We start from the raw sequence: 18,474 nt of genomic DNA on the forward strand, positions 1-18,474 counted from the left end.
GGACCATGTAGGCTTGGCAACTAAAAGATACCAGCAGAAATTTAGAACAGGCAGGTGGACTGATGGGGTAAGGCTGAGAGAGTTTGTGCAGAAGTAGAATGATTGGGCCAACTGATGGCTAAGGCTGAGAGAACAAAATGTGGAAGCGGTCCTGGAAACTGTGATATTAGAGCAGTTTATGCAGAATCTCCTGGATACCACTAAGGCCTGGGTGAGGATACACCAACCAGAGAAAATGGAGGCAGTAATAAAACTGGCAGAGGGATATGTTGAAGTGGATTTTCCAAGGAAAGTGGCTGGACTGACAAGTGGGGGAAAAAGGACAGTTATCTGTTCCATAACTGGTGTTCTTCGAGATGTGTTACTCCTGTCTATTCCACAGTAGGTGTGCGTGCTCGCCACGTGCACTAGTGCCAGACGTTTTTCCCTTAGCAGCATCCATAGTGGGGGAGCACTGCTGTGAGCCCTGGAGTGGCGCCAACATATTGCACCATAAAGGGGGCTGCGTGCTCCCCCCACCCTTAGTTCCTTCTTGCCAGACAACTCCAACAGAGGGGAAGGAGGGTGGGATGTGGAATAGACAGGAGCAATACATCTCGAAGAACGCCAGTTACGGAACAGGTAACTGTCCTTTCTTCTTTGAGTGATTGCTCCTGTGTATTCCACAGTAGGTGACTCCAAGCTATACCTGACGAAGGTGGGTAGGAGTTCTAAATGATAAAGGTTAAGGATTACTCGGGCGGAGCACCGCCCTATCAAACCTGGCATCATCCCTTGTTTGGGAGACGATCGCATAGTGCAATGGAAAAGTATGGACAGAGGACCATGTAGCAGCCCTACATATGTCCTGAATAGGGACATGAGCCACATAGGCCGCAGATGAGGCCTGGGTTCTTGTCGAATGCGCCTTAACAATAAGAGGCAGGGGAATCCCTGCCAGGTCGTAACAGGTGCGTATGCACGAGGTGATCCAGCGGGAGATCCGCTGGGTGGAAACCAGTTGCCCTCTCATGCACTTGGCAGTAGCAATGAAAAGCTGAGGGGATGCCTGAAATGGCCTTGTTCGATTTAAGTAAAACGCCAGCGCCCTATGCACATCTAGCATGTGTAGGCGTCGTTCCTCATTGGAGGAATGGGGCTTAGGACACAGGATTGTCAGGAAAATGTCCTGGTCCATATGAAACGCCGAGACCTCCTTCGGCAGGAAGGCCGGGTGTGGGTGAAGCTGTACCTTTCCCTTATGGAAGACAGTGTACGGGGGATCCGAGGTGAGCACCCTAAGCTCCGAAACCCTGCGGGCTGAGGTGATAGCCACCAAAAACGCCACTTTCTCAGATAAGTGGGACCAGGAACAAGTGGCCAAGGGCTCAAAGGGAGGTCCCGTGAGGTGTGACAGTACCAGGTTCAGGTCCCAAGGGAAAACCGGGGGGTCTAGCATAAGGGAACGCTCTGTCCAAACCCTTTAAAAACCTGGAAGTCATGTGATGGGAGAACACTGACTGTCCCGCCACCGGAAATAGCTGCCAGGTGCGTCCTGATCGAAGAGGGGGCTAGCCCTTGGGTCCTAAGGGACAGGAGGTAGTCCAGGACCAGCTGGAGCAGAGCGGACGCAGGGGAGGAACCTCTCTCCCTCACCCATGAGGAGAACCGATACCACTTAGCCAGGTAGGTCCTCCATGTGGAGGGCATCCTGCTTTCAAGCAGGACCTGTCTAACAGCCTCGGTTCACCTCCCCTCCTCCGCATGTAGACACGGAGCAGCCACGCCGTCAGGTGGAGCAGGGCCAGGTTGGGATGGAGGAGACGACCTCCCTCCTGGGAGAGGAGGTCTGGGCGGAGCGGCAGCCTGAGGGGGGGGCCCACCAAGAGTTGCAGTAGGGTCCCATACCAATGTTGATGGGCCCAATCCGGGGCTATCAGGATAATTCTCGCCCCGTCTGACTTCACCTTCTGTAGGACCCTGCCTATGAGGGGGAAGGCGTACATCAAGGGCCCTGACCAATCGAGCAGGAACACGTCCGTCATGGCCCCATCACCTTCTATCACCCTGGAGCAGAACCTGGGACACAGGCGGTTCTGGGTGGTGGTGAATAGGTCCACCTGGGGAGTGCCCCACTGAAGGAAAATCCATTCTGCCACCTCCCTGTGCAGGGACCACTCATGTTGATGTGAGAACACCCTGCTCAGGCGATCTGCGAGCGTGTTGCTCTCGCCTGATAGGTGGAACGCTCGGAGGAGGATGTTGTGGGCTATACAGAACTCCCACAGGAGTTAGGCTTCCTGGCATAAGGCCCTGGAGCGCGTGCCCCCTTGCCTGTTGTTGCGGTGGTGGTGTCTGTGAGGACTCTGACCACCTTCCCTTGTAAGTGCTGGCAAAAGGCCAGGCATGCCAGGTGCACAGCCCTGAGTTCCCTGACATTTATATGCAGGGTCAGTTCCTCGGGTGACCACATACCCTTGGTCCTGATGTCCCCCACGTGGGCTCCCCAGCCCAGGTCCGAGGCATCCGACACTAGATCTAGTGAGGGAGAGGGGTCTCGGAACGGGATTCCCCGGAGCATGTTGCTCGGGAAGGACCACCATTGGAGGTCTGCAACCACCGTGGGTGGCACCCTGACAACCTTGTCCAGGCCGTCACTGGCCTGGGAATAGCGGGATGCTAACCAGAGTTGGAGGGGCCTCATCCGGAGCCTGGCATGTCACACCACTGTGGTGCATGCTGCCATGTGGCCGAGGATTTGAAGGCATATCTGAGCCGTGGTTACAGGAAGGCCGTGACCGAGGCGACGAGGCCTCTGAGCGCCTCGAACCTGTCCCTCGGAAGGGAGGCCGTGGCCGCCTGGGAGTCCAGCAGTGCTCCTATGAATTCTATGCGCTGGACTGAAACTAATGTGGATTTCTCCTCATTTACCACTAGGCCCAGAGCGGAGCAGGTGCGTAGCAAGAGGGATACTTGCCACTGCATCTGGAACCGGGACTTGCCCTTGAGCAGCCAATCGTCCAGGGAGGGAAAGATCTGCAGCTCTCTCCTCCTGAGGTGGGCTGCTACCACCACCATACATTTGATGAAAACCTGGGGGCTGTCGAGAGGCCAAAGGGGAGGACTGTAAACTGGTAGTGGTCCTGACCTACCAGGAAACAGAGGATGCTCCTGTGACCCTCGAAAATGTGGATGTGGAAGTAGGCATCCTGAAGGTCCAGCGCTGCAAACCAATCCCCCAGGTCTAGGGAAGGAATAATAGAGGCTAGGGCCACCATGTGGAATTTGCAGCATACCAAGAACTGGTTGAGCTTCCGCAGATCGAGGATGGGCCGAAGCCTGCCCTTCGCCTTTGGGATGAGGTAATACCTGGAATAAAATCTCTTGCCCCGGAATTCCCAAGGTACCCTCTCTACAGATCCCAGGGAGAGGAGGCGCTATACCTCCTGACCCAGGAGGAGCGCATGTTCCGGGTCCTCCGCCGACTCCCTGGCCGGAGGGCAATTGTGAGGGGGCAAAACAAACTGCAACCTGTATCCCAGGGATACAGTGTTGAGGACCCAGCGGTCCATAGTAATACGGGACCATTGCCAATGGAAGGCAAGTAAACGATTTGCAAACCTGAACTTTATTAACTGGGGGTGGGGGGTTAACCTGGCAACAGGCCTGGTGACCCCCCGCAAGCAGTCAAAAACGCTGCTTCCCTGGCCTCCTGGTCTTAGAGGGCCCCGGATGAGGGGCCGAGCGGGATTGGCATTGTCACCGTCGCCTCTGCTCACGCTGCTTCTTAGGCGGGGGCTCATATCTACCCCGAGCCTGCAGAGCGGAGGTGTGAGGCCTGGGTTTGTCCTTGGCCAGCAGGACATACAGGCCCAGCGTCTGTAGAATAGTACGGGAGTCTTTCAGCCCATGCAGACGCGTATCTGTTTGATCTGCAAACAGGGCCTGACCATCGAATGGCAGGTCCTGCATGATCGACTGGGACTCAGCCGATAGTCCAGAGAGCGAAAGCCAGGATGCCCTTCTCATGGAGATCGCCGCGGCCATCGAACGGGCGGCCGTGTCCGCCGCATCAGAGGCCGCCTGGAGCGCCGCTTTAGCTACCGCCACACCCTCATCCACAAGGGCCCAGAACTCCTTCCTGTCCTTCTCGAGGACGGAGGGCTCAAACTTGGCAAGGGACCCCCACAGGTTAAAAATCGTATCTGCTCAAGAGTGCCTGGTGGTTGGCCACTCTGAGCTGAAAGCTCGCAGACGAATAAACTTTTCTCCCAAAGGAATCCAGCCTGCGAGCGTCTTTGTCCTTAGGGGTAGGAGCGGGTTGGCCGTGCCTCTCTCGGTGGGACTCCACCACTAGAGAGTTCGGAGTTGGGTGGGAGTATAAGTACTCGTGCCCCTTTGTGGGTACAAAGTACTTCCGTTCGGCCTTTTTGGAGATCGGACAGAGAGATGCCGGGGTTTACCAGAGGCCAGTAGTAATATTGGCCACCCCCTGATGGAGTGGGAGGGCCACACGCCCCGGCATCAAGGAGGTCAGGACATTAAACAATGTATCCGATGGCTCCTCAATCTCCTCGGCCTGGAGCTAGAAGTTTGATGCCACCCTCCTGAGTAGCTCCTGGTGGGCCTTGACATCCTCCTGAGAGACCGGAGGTGGTGGCGCCACGGAGTTGTCCGGCGCCGCGGTGTCGTCTGCACCCGGCTGTACCGCAAGCTTGATGTCCTGACCCGGGGCCCGAGTTGGTGCCGGAGGGTCGGTGCCCACTGCTTCATCGCGGTGCCGAGGCAGCGACGTCGGCTGGGCCTGGGACGCTCCCGCCACAGAGCGGGGTCCCGGTGGTGCCAGTGCCTGGGGCCACGGTGCCCACTGGCACCGCTGTCCCTGCCAGGGAATAGCCTGGCCTTGGGATGCGAGGTGGCCCGGAAGGGTCGGCTGGTCTTGCGGCACCGAGCGGCTCAACGAGAGGCGGCTGAATGCCGAAGCTGAAGTCCGGGATGAGCGGACAGTGCCATACAAACGTCTGGAGTACATGATGGCTCCGGCCCTTGGAGGAGGACAGGTAGAAGTCGGGGGTGCTGTCTCCGTAGTGCCTCCGGCGCCCAAGACTACGACGCTTCAGTGCCTGGGATTCCGGTGACTAGCTCCGGGCGTAGTGCCTTCCACGGCAGGTGCCGGAGCAGGAATGGCGGTGCCGATGATGACGAGACCTGTCCCTGCGGTCAAGGCTCGAAGAGGAGCGGCGCCGTCTCTTAGTGCCTCCCCTTCAGTCTCCCGGAGTGGAGGTGGAAAGCTCGCTCACAGACGATCCTGCTCGCGGCGTGGAGGCACGCCGAGGTCTGCGGCTCAGCCCTTCAACTCGGGACAGTATCTTGACCTCGGAGACGTCTGGAGAGGGTCGATGGGCACTGAGCGAAGGCTTCCCACGGGATCGGGGGCCCGACTGGAGCGGTGCCCCTGGTACCGGAAGTGTCATGATGTTGCACACGGCCTGAGCTGCCTCCGGCGTCGAAGGCACTCTCACCTCTGGCGAGGCGCGCGTGGACGGCACCGGACTACTCCGCTCTGCCCGAGTTGGAGTTCTTGGTCCCGATGGGGATCGTGGGCTGCCCAACACAGGTCTAGCCTCACCCCGATCTTTCTCCCGGCACCGCTGAGTCTTCCCTCACTTCTTAGAAGGGGAGTGGTGCCGGCTCGTCGATGGAGCCTCGCTGCGCACCGACGACGTGGTACTGGGCGCGGAATCAGGACGGTGCGCCTGGGGTGCTTCACTGTGTGCCGAGGACTAGGTGCCCTGCGCGGGGTCGGCTCGACACGCCGGTGCCGGGGTCAACGCCGACTCCATTAGGAGAGCTCGGAGTCGGATCTCACGCTCCCTCTTTGTTCGGGGCTTGAAGAAGCGGCAAATTTTACACTTCTCACTAATGTGAGCCTCGTCCAGACAGCGAAGACACTGAGTATGTAGATCGCTTCTGGGCATAGGATTGAGACAAGAGTCGCACGACTTGAAGCCTGGGCCACGGGGCATGCCCCGAGCCCAGCACTAACAGAGAAATGTTCAACAAGTAACTTCAGGGAAAGCTGGATACCACTAAGGCTAGAAATGCTGCAGCAAAGCTGGAGAACAAGTTCCGACTACCTTCACTGGCGGCAAGAAGGAACTGAGGGTGGGGGGAGCACGCAGCCCCCTTTATAGCATGATATGTCGGTGCCACTCCAGGGGTCGCAGCGGTGCTCCCCCACTATGGATGCTGCTAAGGGAAAAACTTCCAGCACTGGTGCACATGGCGAGCACGCACACCTACTGTGGAATACACAGGAGCAATCACTCGAAGAAAAGTTGAGATCCTCCAGCAGTAAGACCCAGGAGTGTGAAGCAGAAGAGGAAGGCTACTTTGGCTGGCAGGGATACAACCTACTATCAGCATCGGGGAAAGGCCACAGGAAGCAGGGTTGCCCGTATATCTAATGTGGACTGAGGGAATATTGTGGTTGGACTGGGGTGATGGGGAGCACTAAGGGAGAAAAACAATTCCTGGAAGGGTGAGCTGAAGACCAGAGATGGGGGTTATTGATTCAGCAGCCAGGTTTTTTTTGGGGGGGGTGTCGGGGGGAAATGCAAAGCCTCCCGAGTTTGCAAAAAACATATCCCATAGCAGATTATGAGGGGTTCTCTCCTCCTTGGGCATCATGCTCCTGGTTGAGCCCTCACATGGGTGCTCATACTGGCATTTCCTAAGTTAATACTTCAGTCTGCAACCTCAATAATGGCCTTTTAATATAGCTTTGTATGTGTAATGTCCTAGGTTTTTTTTTTTTTAAAAAGCAAATTGAAAAAACAAATTCCAGCATGTGGCATCACATTGAGCTGTGATTCATCTGCAGGATTGGAACCTGCTACAGGAGCTAATGGAGTAACTGATAACAGTAGTAAGTTGCCATCCTCTACGTGGACCAGCACTAGAGGGGATGAGACACTTTACCAGAGGGTTTCACAGCCATTTATGGAAGCAGAGGAACAGCAAGACTCAAGCATGTGGGTTCCATTCCAGACTCTGGAAGGGAGTAATAGTGTGTACAGATTCTTTTGCCCTGTCCTTCTCTTCCCTGTCCTGGCTCCTTGTCCCAGTCTCATTCTCCTCACTTATCCAGTCCAAGTCTCCATTCTTCAGACTTCTCATCTCAGTCCCAGACTCCTTGCATTGTCTTCCCCCCTTCATCTCACTCTGTTGTTTCCAACCTTACTCTCCAGCTCCTTGTCCCTAGCGTCCTTGTCAGCCAATCCAAATCTCATCCCCTGTACTCCCTGACAGTATCCTTGCCCAACTATTCCCTGCTCCTGAGCCAAGCTTGTTTCTTTTTTCCCTGCCCACTTGATTCCCTCAACTCACATCCCCACTAACTCCTGGATCTCTTTTGGGGTCCATGTCCAATTTCAATATGCCTCCCCAGCCTAACTCCATGTCCCACTCCAATTCCATTTCTCTTCCTCCTGCACTCTGGCTCCTGATCAGATGTTCTCCCTATCTCCTGGCCCCCTAATCCCCAGTCAACTTGCCCAGCCTGTCCCAGTCACCCACTGCCTATCTCAGTCTGTTCCTCTCCAGGCTCGTCACACTACTCACCCTGCCCATGCAGATTCCACCCTGGCCCCCTCTGCATTCGATTCAGGTGGCTTTCTCCTCCATTCTGCCTGAGCCCAGAAGTGGGAGTACTGAAAGGACAGGAGAGAGAGGCTCCCTGCTCAGTTCTGGACCCAGCATGGCCCAGAACTCCAAATGCAGGGGGAGTCCTGCTCAGCCCCAGACTACAACATAAACAATACATGAAATCTTTGGGAAAATTTTTAAGTTGTGAAGCCCTAGCAAGTCTCTACAGAACACATGCAAATTGCAGTTTTTCAGACTCTTAACTTGGCCAAATTTGGGCAGATCATCATATGGATGGAAAAAGGCACATCCCTGAGACATAGGCCACCCCTACCAAATTTCAACTCCTTGCTCCAAAGCATGGGGATGCTGGAGTTTCTCAAAATAAAAGGTTGCCTGTATTTTTTTTAAATGGGCAAAAACATGGGTCAATGAGCTGCAAGACCGGCGGGGGTCTGCCAATTACCTCTCCATCCTAGAGCAAACCAAGGGCTACTGGCAGGTCCCCCCAACAAACAAAGCACCGAAGAGAACTGCCTTCTTCACACCCTGGAGGCTGTACCAATGTATAATGATGCCCTTTAGCCTACATGGAGCGGTGCGACTTTCCAGCGTCTAATGGACTGGGTACTACAGCCACATGGGGTGTACGCTGCAACATACATAGACTACATCATTTACAGCCAGGACTGGGAAGACCATCTTAAACATGTCATGTCCGTATTGTAGACGTTGAAGGTGGCAGGGTTGATGGCGAACCCAGCCAAATGCCATCCAGGGCAGCAGGAGGTGACATCTCTGGGCTACTGCATGGGAGGAGGAAAACAAAGACCCCTGGTCGACAAAGGACAAACCCACGCAAAGTGCGTTGTTTCTACGACCAAGCAGCAAGTGCACCAGGTTTGGCCTCACAGAGTACTATTGATGATTCTTCCCGGCGTTTGCCATGATCGTAATGCCCCTAACTGACCTGGTGAAGAACAGCGCTAGAAGGTCCCGTGGTCAGCAGCCTGTGAAATGGTCTTCTGGGAAGTGAAGGAGAGGCTGAGCCAGGAACCCGTACTCACCCATCTGGACTTCACCCCTGAGTTCACTCTTCAGATGGATGCCTCAGAAGTGGTCCTGAGTGCAGTGTTGTCCCAGAACATTGACAGGGAGGAGCACCCCACAGTATACCTCAGCAAGAAATTGTTTCCACGAGACATATCCTACTCAGTCATAAAAAAGGAAGTCCTCCTGGTGAAATGGGCTGTGGATGCGCTGAGCTATTATCTGTGGGGGAACTCCTTCAAACTGGTGACCATGCCCTAGTATGTTGGCTGAACACCATGAAAGACACCTACTCTAGGCTAATGAGATGGTATGTCTTGCTACAGCCCTATAGCTTTGAAATCCTTCACGGGGCTGGGGAAAACATTAATAAGACCAATTTCTTTTCGGGGAGGGAGAGGGAGGATTTGCCTGATAAAGCCCCACAGCAGAACCTAAGGGGGAGGGTGTGTGAGAGTATATGAACCCCTTACTTGCTGCTAGGCGAGACCCCCCCATCACTCAGCTATGACCAGTAGGCAGGAGCCTCCTGCCACGTCCCCCAATGACACAACAAGAAATGGCAATAGTACAATGACCAATTCTAGTTTGACTGCCTATATGCATATAACAATCTTTATTGACAAAAGTAAAATTACTCAGACCAGAATCAACTGTGCACTGCAGATATGAATTAGAGACTTTTTAAAAACACAGCCTTGATTGTGAGCTCATAAATAGAATATTATATATAAACTGGTTAAATGAAGTTGAATGAGAATGCTATTCCCCATCCTAGAAAAGTCAACATATAAAACTTGAAATAACACTGAACACTAGAAAAAGAGTAGCAGAAAGAGTTCTCTCCACTTTCCTTATGGACTTCCAAGATTAAACTGATTGCCCTTGGTAGGGTTGTCTTAGGAGTGAGAGGGGAAAGTTTAACATTGATAAGTTTCACAGTAGAGATTCTCTGATTTGTGATCCATTCCAGTTTTCATTTCCTCTTCAGCTGGTTGGCTTTGTTATCTTTGCCATCACAAGAGGAGCAATGCAGAACTGCTATGGTGAGACCATCAGCTGGATGCAGGCAACACTATTGTCACATTTTTGTATTCCAGCTTTTCCAGTTACTTGCTCAGTTCCTGCTCCAAGAAAGCTTCTTCCCACTGGCTACAGTTAAAACATACCAGCTACTTCTGTAGCACATCTTCTCTATATGCAATCTTTGACTTTATCCACTAGCAAGGACAGTGAACAATAACGGGCACCTTTACTGGGTTGTGCAGTCAGGTGCTTTATCTTTTTCTGACGCTCCAAACAAGTGCTTAAAGCGATCTTCTATACGCTCTGTTCCTGCAGGTCGCATGTCTAAGTAAGAGAGAAAATAGAAAGACTTGTAACTTTCCCAGTTTAGCACATGCTAGAGTACAATTGCTTTGTCTTGTCTAGACTTTTAGAAGGTGTTCAAAAGATTGAGCTAGACTACATAATCCAACCACTACCTTTAAATCCTAGTCTAGACAAGGCGCTTCTTTGATCTTAGCAGTTGGGCTGGGACACGGAATTGTGTGGGGACCTCAGACATTGGGAGATTTGCTGGCAGAAGCGGCAGCAATAAGTTAGATCACACTCACTGAACAGTGGTGACAATGTCAAAAGTTGCTCCAGCGACCTAGTACTTCACCACACTGCTAGGGAGTATTGATGGTTTTTCAAACAGCTAATGGTACTGTTAAGGTGTAATGCAGGCCACCAGTAAAAGCTTCCCCCACAAAAGGTGGCTGGGTGGAGAAGAGCAGAGAAGCCATTATTTGCAGGCCAAGGTTTGTGGAGACAGGCAGGAAAGAAAAGGAGCAGAGCAAAGCAGGGTAGGGGGAATGGGAAAGGAGACATTGCCCAGGCTGCCATCTTTGCAACTGGAGATGGAGAGACTAGTGGCTTGGATGCAAAACTTGCTCTTGAAACTAAAGGTTAGGCCTTGGAGACAGAAATTTGCTTAAATGCTGTCTCTAGAGTCACGTGGGTGAAACTAGCTCATAGCTCTCTGCATTGGTGGAGGGCCAATGCTGGAGAATTCACTTGGGCTGGCCAGAAGACAAGAATGCCATTTTGTGTAAAGTTTTGAGGTTTTGGCATCTGGTTTTGTTCTATATTGGGATGAAATACAGACCTTTTGAAACATCTGGCTAAAAACAAGAGAGCCACTTACCCAAGAGTAGCCAATATTCCAGTTGTTAGGGAACTACTTATGATATGGGAAATTGAGGTTCTTCTATTTCAACAAACTAGCAGTTTACAACAAAACTGTTTAATCCAAAAAAAATCCCAACCAGGTCTAGAATTCACCCCTTCCAAACCTTTCTGAACTAAAACTACATAAATGAAATAATGTAAATAAAAAATACAACCCCCCACCCATTCAGAACCCAATATATCCACTGTACAATTGCACAATATTTCATTTGTCCAGACTTATGGCTAATCACTAAATTCAGTTTATACTGCAATAAAAGCTAGCCTAATCTTTCCAATACTCACCCAGTTGAGGTATTCAAGTCCCCCAGTACATATGAATTAACTGTAGCGTGCACCTACACTAGACCTTTCACAGGTCTGACTAGCCAACCCTTTAACATTCTACTGAATAGGTGTTCCTAACAGAAACAGTATTGCGTTACGCACCTGTAAGTGTGCCTAAGCTCGAATTATCGAAGAAATTTGGACAAGTCAGAGGCAGTGTGTTTGGTGAATCCAGAGGCAGGATTTCTCGTGAAGAAACTTCCTTGGAGGGAGAAGGCATTTGCTCTTTAACTGAATGAGGTGTGGTCTTCTTTGGAGACCTCTGTATCTTTTCCCGAGTGGTGTCTCTACAGGATTCTGCTCTCATTTTTAGTGCTCTCTCTTTCCATTTGGTTAGTTCTTCTTTTAGCTGAAGCTCATTGCTTAAAAGGAGAAAATGATAAAAGTGTAAACTACTGGAAGCATGACAATGCAAGTTCCCTCACACTGCCATATCAATGTGTCCTGATCCTGACTTCAAGGGACAATCTCTAGAATCAAAGCAGTTAAGGCTCCATACCCATTCAACTTTCTGCTGCAAAACTGCTGAACAGATAACCAATTACTGCCAACTCATGTGAGCAAGTTTATATTAAGAAGGGAAGCCAGATCCTTTCCTAAGTTGTAAGGAAGAGACAATGATAAAATGTCACCACTGGTGGTATCCGGATTCAAACCGCTGATGTGTGAAAGGCACAAGTCCCTGGCCACCAAGAGAAGAAAGTTCATCAAACAAATGGATCTTTCAAAATTTCTCATTTCTAGGATTCTCCCCAGAAATATGAACTCTTACCGCATTTGGTTATAAATCAAACAGCAAGTATAGTAATGTATGCAGTTAAATCAGAAACAACATTCTAGACTCTGATGATCAGCTTTTTAAACTTACCTTACTAGAAGGTCATTGTTTTTCTTCAACTGCAGGTTTTCTTTCTGTAATTTAGCTTGTTCAGATTTTAAAATGAGCATTTGTGTGCTCTGCACAATCCCACTGCCACCACCACAAGTCAGGGGTATATGTGATTCCTGAGGAACATCTTTTCCTGATATTACTGGGGAAAAAATTATTTGAATATATATTAGAAGCTATTATTTGCTATATCTTGGACACTACAAAAATCAAGTAAAGTTGACCTTCATAAAGTAAATAAAGTAGTGTTCTATGACTAGAAAATTATATTAAAATTCCTTTTGGGATTAGGTGTTCACTGTACAGATTACAAATACAGTTACAACAGTTTCAACCTTTCTATACAGGAATTCACAGACTGCCAGTTACCTAGTATAAAATTCAAATGGTTCTCTAGTAAATCAGATGATCTAATAAATTTAACTGACAAATCCAAAATACAGTTATTTTATATCAGTTATGGTTAGAAGAGATAACCATAATACCTAGTTCATAGAATTATTCAGTAATAGATCTTAAAGCACTTTACAAAAAGAGGATAGAATTGTTATTCCCCTTTTACAGGTGGGTAAGTTGAGGCCTAGAGAGAGGAAGTGATTTGCTCAAAGTAACCCAGTGAACAAAGCCAGAAACAGAACCCAGGTCTTTCAAGTCACAGCCCAATGCTCTATCTACTAGGCCCCACTGTCTCACATCTTGATATAGTGAGGATTCCCTTTTGCCTCTAGTTTTGCAAAAGCTATACAAACTTGCCACGAACTGTGTACCACTCTGTCCATGAGTGTTTGATGAAAGTGTAGGGCCAATTATAGAAATATCCAGACACGTCCTTCAGATATGACAAGCAAAAGAAAAAATTAAAGGTCTGCACTTTCATACCTTGTTGCTGCTGTAGTCACATACGGAAGAACTCTAAGCACTAAATTACTGTGATTTCCAGAGTTAATGAGTGGGGTGTGAAGAGCTCTCTCATTACACCTCACCTACCATATGTCCCAAAGAAAGTCCTGTCCCTCCTTTAACCAACTGTGGACCAAAGACTAACATTTTTCTATCTAGTGCTTTATGTACAACCCACAGCCTCAATTATATGTTTTGTTTATATAGATATTGTGAAAAAAAAATCCCTTGTATGTATTTTTTATTTACCAGTTACATCTTGTTCTTGCTGTGCTCTTCTCAGTTCTTCTTTTAATTTTCTTAACTGTTCCTCTTTGTGTTCTGCAAGAGCTTTTGTAGTAGCAATTCTGCATAAGGAAAAAGAGGAAGCCACTATTTTAGCAGTTTGCCATTGTGAAATTCTGCAACATTTTGCAGTTTTAATTTGTCTGTTCTTCTCCAAATGAGAAATCAAACAGCAATAGGATCCAAATATACTGAATAAATAGCAAAACATATCAGAGCTAAGAAACTCGAACTCTTCACCAAGGAAACACAAAATATTTAATTTATACAGCCCCTCACCCCCCACCCCTTATGACAAAATGGCTCTATAGTTTCTGGGTAGATTAAAGACACTCAGAGCTCTCTTCAAAACCATGCTTGAGCACCAAATATTCAATAAGGTTTGTATTTTCAGTGCAGTTTCTACCTATTCTTGGGAGATATCTGAAGTGTCTAGGTAGGATGTTTGAAACAACCTGTATAAAAAACTACTTTTAAACATCAGATCTTATGCTTTCCAAAAAAATAACTGGGAAGTTACAGGATGCATAGTACAGTAAAAAACTTAAACTTACTCCTGTTCAAAAATTCTGGATTGCTTCATTCTTTCCATGTCAGCTTTCACCAACTGAGTTTTGAGATGATCAATTTCTTCTTTATATAACGTGGCACCTTTATCTAATTTTGCCTAATATGTTGGGTGGGAGAAAAGAGGAGATCTAGTGATAAGAAAGTTAGATCTCTTAAAGTTAATTCGGGATATTTGAATACCATCTTGCAGAGGCAATACTCTTATTCTAATGATATAACTTTACTCCTGAGGGCATTCTGTGCCAAAAAGTTAAAATTCAGCGCACAATATTTTAAAAATCTGCACATTTTGTCAAATAAACATGGAGGCTCCAGCATGGCATTGGGGAGCACAGGCCACTGGCTGCACAGAGGTGGGAGATCACTGTGCAGCTCCCTCCCCTCCCCGGGGACATGGACTCAGCGGTGAGACGGTACCCAACCCTGACACAGTGCAAGGACTGGGTCTGCCCCAGAAACATCCCAGGGCTCTGCCCCTCCATGCCAGGTACATCAGGTGTGGGCAGGCAGGCTCAGCAAGACAGGATCCAAGTGTGGAGGGGCTTAGTGTGGGGGGGATCCAGATATGGGTTAAGAGAGTTCTGTGTAGGGCAATCTGTGTGCAGGTGGCTCAGTGGGGTTCTGGGTGTGGGAAAGGATCTGGATGCACAGGGGCTTGTTGGGGGGTTCTGAGTGCAATGGTAATGGGACTTTTCAAGGGGGTCCAGGTGAAGGTGGTTAGGGCTCAGCAGGGGGGGAGGGGAGTGTCTGGGTGCGAGGGGGATAGAGCTCAGCAGGGGGATCTGAGTGTGGGTGGCTTGTCGGGGTGGTCCAGGTGCAGGGGGAGTGGGGCTCCTCAGGAGAGGTTTTGAGTGTGAGGGGGAGGGGAAGGCTCCGCGGGAGGGTCTAGGTATGAGGGGGTCTGGACAGGGGATGGGCGGATGAGGGAGCAGCTCCCTGTACAGGAATGAGTGCAGGAAGCGGGGGTGGAGAGAGAGTTTGCAGAGCTTCCTGCAGCCAGGGAAGAAATCTGGGGGTGCCGTGCAGGGGAAGTCCCATCCTCCCCAGCCCAGCCTAGCTGCTGAGCTCGGCGCAGGGTAGGAGCCACCAGCTGGGTCTTCCCCAGTCCGCCTCCTGCCCCACAGTGATTTACCTCTTTGCCGGCTGACCTGGACACCTGAAACATACTGCTGGGGAGGGTTTCATGACTGCTCTTGTGGCCTCCATTTGCTTCCCATCAGAAAGTCATTTTCTGTGGGGAAGCAAATAAATCTGTGGGGGACATAAATACTGCCCATGCGCAGAGGCGCAAAATTCCCCATGGAGTATAACTTGGGTTCCAAGCTTGGTCACTCGTTGCTGCACCAAGAATGTCTGAAGAGACAGGCTAAACCATAGGAAAAGAATGCATCACTTCAATACCATATAGTGCAACAGATTGGCTTCCACATGTTGGCCTTCAAGAACCTTCTCAGGTTTCCTCCCAGCTCTCAAGTGGAAAATAGGAGTGACATTTCGCTTAAACAACTGAAGTTTTACAATGAAACATACCTTGAAAGTCTGTTTCTCTGTTAATGCATTTCTAAGACACTTCTCTGTCTCATTTAATTTAGCCTGAAGTTGGTTAAGTTCACTTGCAGCAGCTTTCATTTTAATCTCCGTTTGTAACATGGCTATTCTTTCTTCCTTCTCCTTGACATTTTTTCCTGCTTCATTTACTGCATTTTTCAGCTTTTGGATTGTTGTTTTCATAATCTTGAGAAAAATATCCAGTTATTAGAAGTTATCCTAGCAATTACAACTACATTTGACAGGGGAAAAAGGGAGAAGGTGTTGCCTTATATATTAAAAATGTACACACTTGGACTGAGGTAGAGATGGACATAGGAGACGGAAGTGTTGAGAGTCTCTGGGTTAGGCTTAAAGGGGCAAAAAACAAGGGAGATGTCATGCTAGGCGTCTACTACAGGCCACCTAACCAGGTGGAAGAGGTGGATGAGGCTTTTTTCAAGCAACTAACAAAATCATCCAAAGCCCAAGATTTGGTGGTGATGGGGGACTTCAACTATCCGGATATATGTTGGGAAAATAACACAGCGGGGAACAGACTATCCAACAAATTCTTGGACTGCATTGGAGACAACTTTTTATTTCAGAAGGTTGAAAAAGCTACTGGGGGGAAGCTGTTCTAGACTTGATTTTAACAAATAGGGAGGAACTCGTTGAGAATGTGAAAGTAGAAGGCAGCCTGGGTGAAAGTGATCATGAAATCATAGACTTTGCAATTCTAAGGAAGGGTAGAAGGGAGAACAGCAAAATAGAGACAATGGATTTCAGGAAGGCAGATTTTGGGAAGCTCAGAGAGCTGATAGGTAAGGTCCCATGGGAATCAAGACTGAGGGGAAAAACAACTGAGGAGAGTTGGCAGTTTTTCAAAGGGACACTATTAAGGGCCCAAAAGCAAGCTATTCCGCTGGTTAGGAAAGATAGAAAATGTGGCAAAAGACCACCTTGGCTTAACCACGAGATCTTGCACGATCTAAAAAATAAAAAGGAGTCATATAAAAAATGGAAACTAGGACAGATTACAAAGGATGAATATAGGCAAACAACACAGGAATGCAGGGGCAAGATTAGAAAGGCAAAGGCACAAAATGAGCTCAAACTAGCTACGGGAATAAAAGGAAACAAGAAGACTTTTTATCAATACATTAGAAGCAAGAGGAAGACCAAAGACAGGGTAGGCCCACTGCTTAGTGAAGAGGGAGAAACAGTAACCGGAAACTTGGAAATGGCAGAGATGCTTAATGACTTCTTTGTTTCGGTCTTCACCGAGAAGTCTGAAGGAATGCCTAACATAGTGAATGCTAATGGGAAGGGGGTAGGTTTAGCGGATAAAATAAAAAAAGAACAAGTTAAACATCACTTAGAAAAGTTAGATGCCTGCAAGTCACCCGGGCCTGATGAAATGCATCCTAGAATACTCAAGGAGCTAATAGAGGAGGTATCTGAGCCTCTAGCTATTATCTTTGGAAAGTCATGGGAGACGGGAGAGATTCCAGAAGACTGGAAAAGGGCAAATATAGTGCCCATCTATAAAAAGGGAAATAAAAACAACCCAGGTAACTACAGACCAGTTAGTTTAACTTCTGTGCCAGGGAAGATAATGGAGCAAGTAATTAAGGAAATCATCTGCCAACACTTGGAAGGTGGTAAGGTGATAGGGAATAGCCAGCATGGATTTGTGAAGAACAAATCATGTCAAACCAATCTGATAGCTTTCTTTGATAGGATAACGAGCCTTGTGGATAAGGGTGAAGCGGTGGATGTGGTATACCTAGACTTTAGTAAGGCATTTGATACGGTCTCGCATGATATTCTTATCGATAAACTAGGCACATACAAATTAGATGGGGCTACTATAAGGTGGGTGCATAACTGGCTGGATAACCGTACTCAGAGAGTTGTTATTAATGGTTCCCAATCCTGCTGGAAAGGCGTAACGAGTGGGGTACTGCAGGGGTCTGTTTTGGGACCGGCTCTGTTCAATATCTTCATCAACGACTTAGATTTTGGCATAGAAAGTACGCTTATTAAGTTTGCGGATGATACCAAACTGGGAGGGATTGCAACTACTTTGGAGGACAGGGTCATAATTCAAAATGATCTGGACAAATTGGAGAAATGGTCTGAGGTAAACAGGATGAAGTTTAACAAAGACAAATGCAAAGTGCTCCACTTAGGAAGGAAAAATCAATTTCACACATACAGAATGGGAAAAGACTGTCTAGGAAAGAGTACGGCAGAAAGGGATCTAGGGGTTATAGTGGACCACAAGCTAAATATGAGTCAACAGTGTGATGCTGTTGCAAAAAAAGCAAACATGATTCTGGGATGCATTAACAGGTGTGTTGTGAGCAAGACACGAGAAGTCATTCTTCCGCTCTACTCTGCTCTGGTTAGGCCTCAGCTGGAGTATTGTGTCCAGTTCTGGGCGCCGCATTTTAAAAAAGATGTGGAGAAACTGGAAAGGGTCCAAAGAAGAGCAACAAGAATGATTAAAGGTCTTGAGAACATGACCTATGAAGGAAGGCTGAAAGAATTAGGTTGTTTAGTTTGGAAAAGAGAAGACTGAGAGGGGACATGATAGCAGTTTTCAGGTATATAAAAGGGTGTCATAAGGAGGAGGGAGAGAACTTGTTCACCTTAGCCTCTAAGGATAGAACCAGAAACAATGGGTTTAAACTGCAGCAAGGGAGGTCTAGATTGGACATTAGGAAAAAGTTCCTAACTGTCAGGGTGGTTAAACACTGGAACAAATTGTCTAGGGAGGTTGTGGAATCTCCGTCTCTGGAGATATTTAAGAGTAGGTTAGATAAATGTCTATTAGGGATGGTCTAGGCAGTATTTGGTCCTGCCATGCGGGCAGGGGACTGGACTCGATGACCTCTCGAGGTCCCTTCCAGTCCTATAATCTATGAATCTATGAATCTATTAGAGGCCAAGGAAATAAAATGTCTCATTCTGCAGTCTCCAGGGCTGTCAGCATGACATTTTCCCAAATAGTCCGGCGTGCTCAAAACTTTAGAAAACAAGTGCATCTGACAACTGAT

The 18,474-nt window shown here is 48.6% G+C and overlaps 1 protein-coding gene across 1 annotated transcript in view; it reads right to left on the reverse strand.

The window, feature by feature from the left end:
• Positions 1 to 9,257: 9,257 nt before the first annotated feature.
• Positions 9,258 to 18,474, reverse strand: part of CENPE (centromere protein E) — an 85,827-nt gene continuing 76,610 nt past the window's right edge. Inside the window, exons 41-46 of the mRNA XM_054028869.1 lie at positions 15,413 to 15,616; positions 13,867 to 13,979; positions 13,277 to 13,374; positions 12,107 to 12,269; positions 11,341 to 11,600; positions 9,258 to 10,026 (exon numbers count right to left, since the gene is read on the reverse strand). Of these exons, the coding sequence (XP_053884844.1) occupies positions 9,929 to 10,026; positions 11,341 to 11,600; positions 12,107 to 12,269; positions 13,277 to 13,374; positions 13,867 to 13,979; positions 15,413 to 15,616 (936 nt within the window). The 3' untranslated portion in view covers positions 9,258 to 9,928. The remainder of the gene's footprint in view (positions 10,027 to 11,340; positions 11,601 to 12,106; positions 12,270 to 13,276; positions 13,375 to 13,866; positions 13,980 to 15,412; positions 15,617 to 18,474) is intronic.

This window comes from Malaclemys terrapin, chromosome 5, assembly GCF_027887155.1.
Source record: "Malaclemys terrapin pileata isolate rMalTer1 chromosome 5, rMalTer1.hap1, whole genome shotgun sequence".
Taxonomy (NCBI): domain Eukaryota; kingdom Metazoa; phylum Chordata; order Testudines; family Emydidae; genus Malaclemys; species Malaclemys terrapin.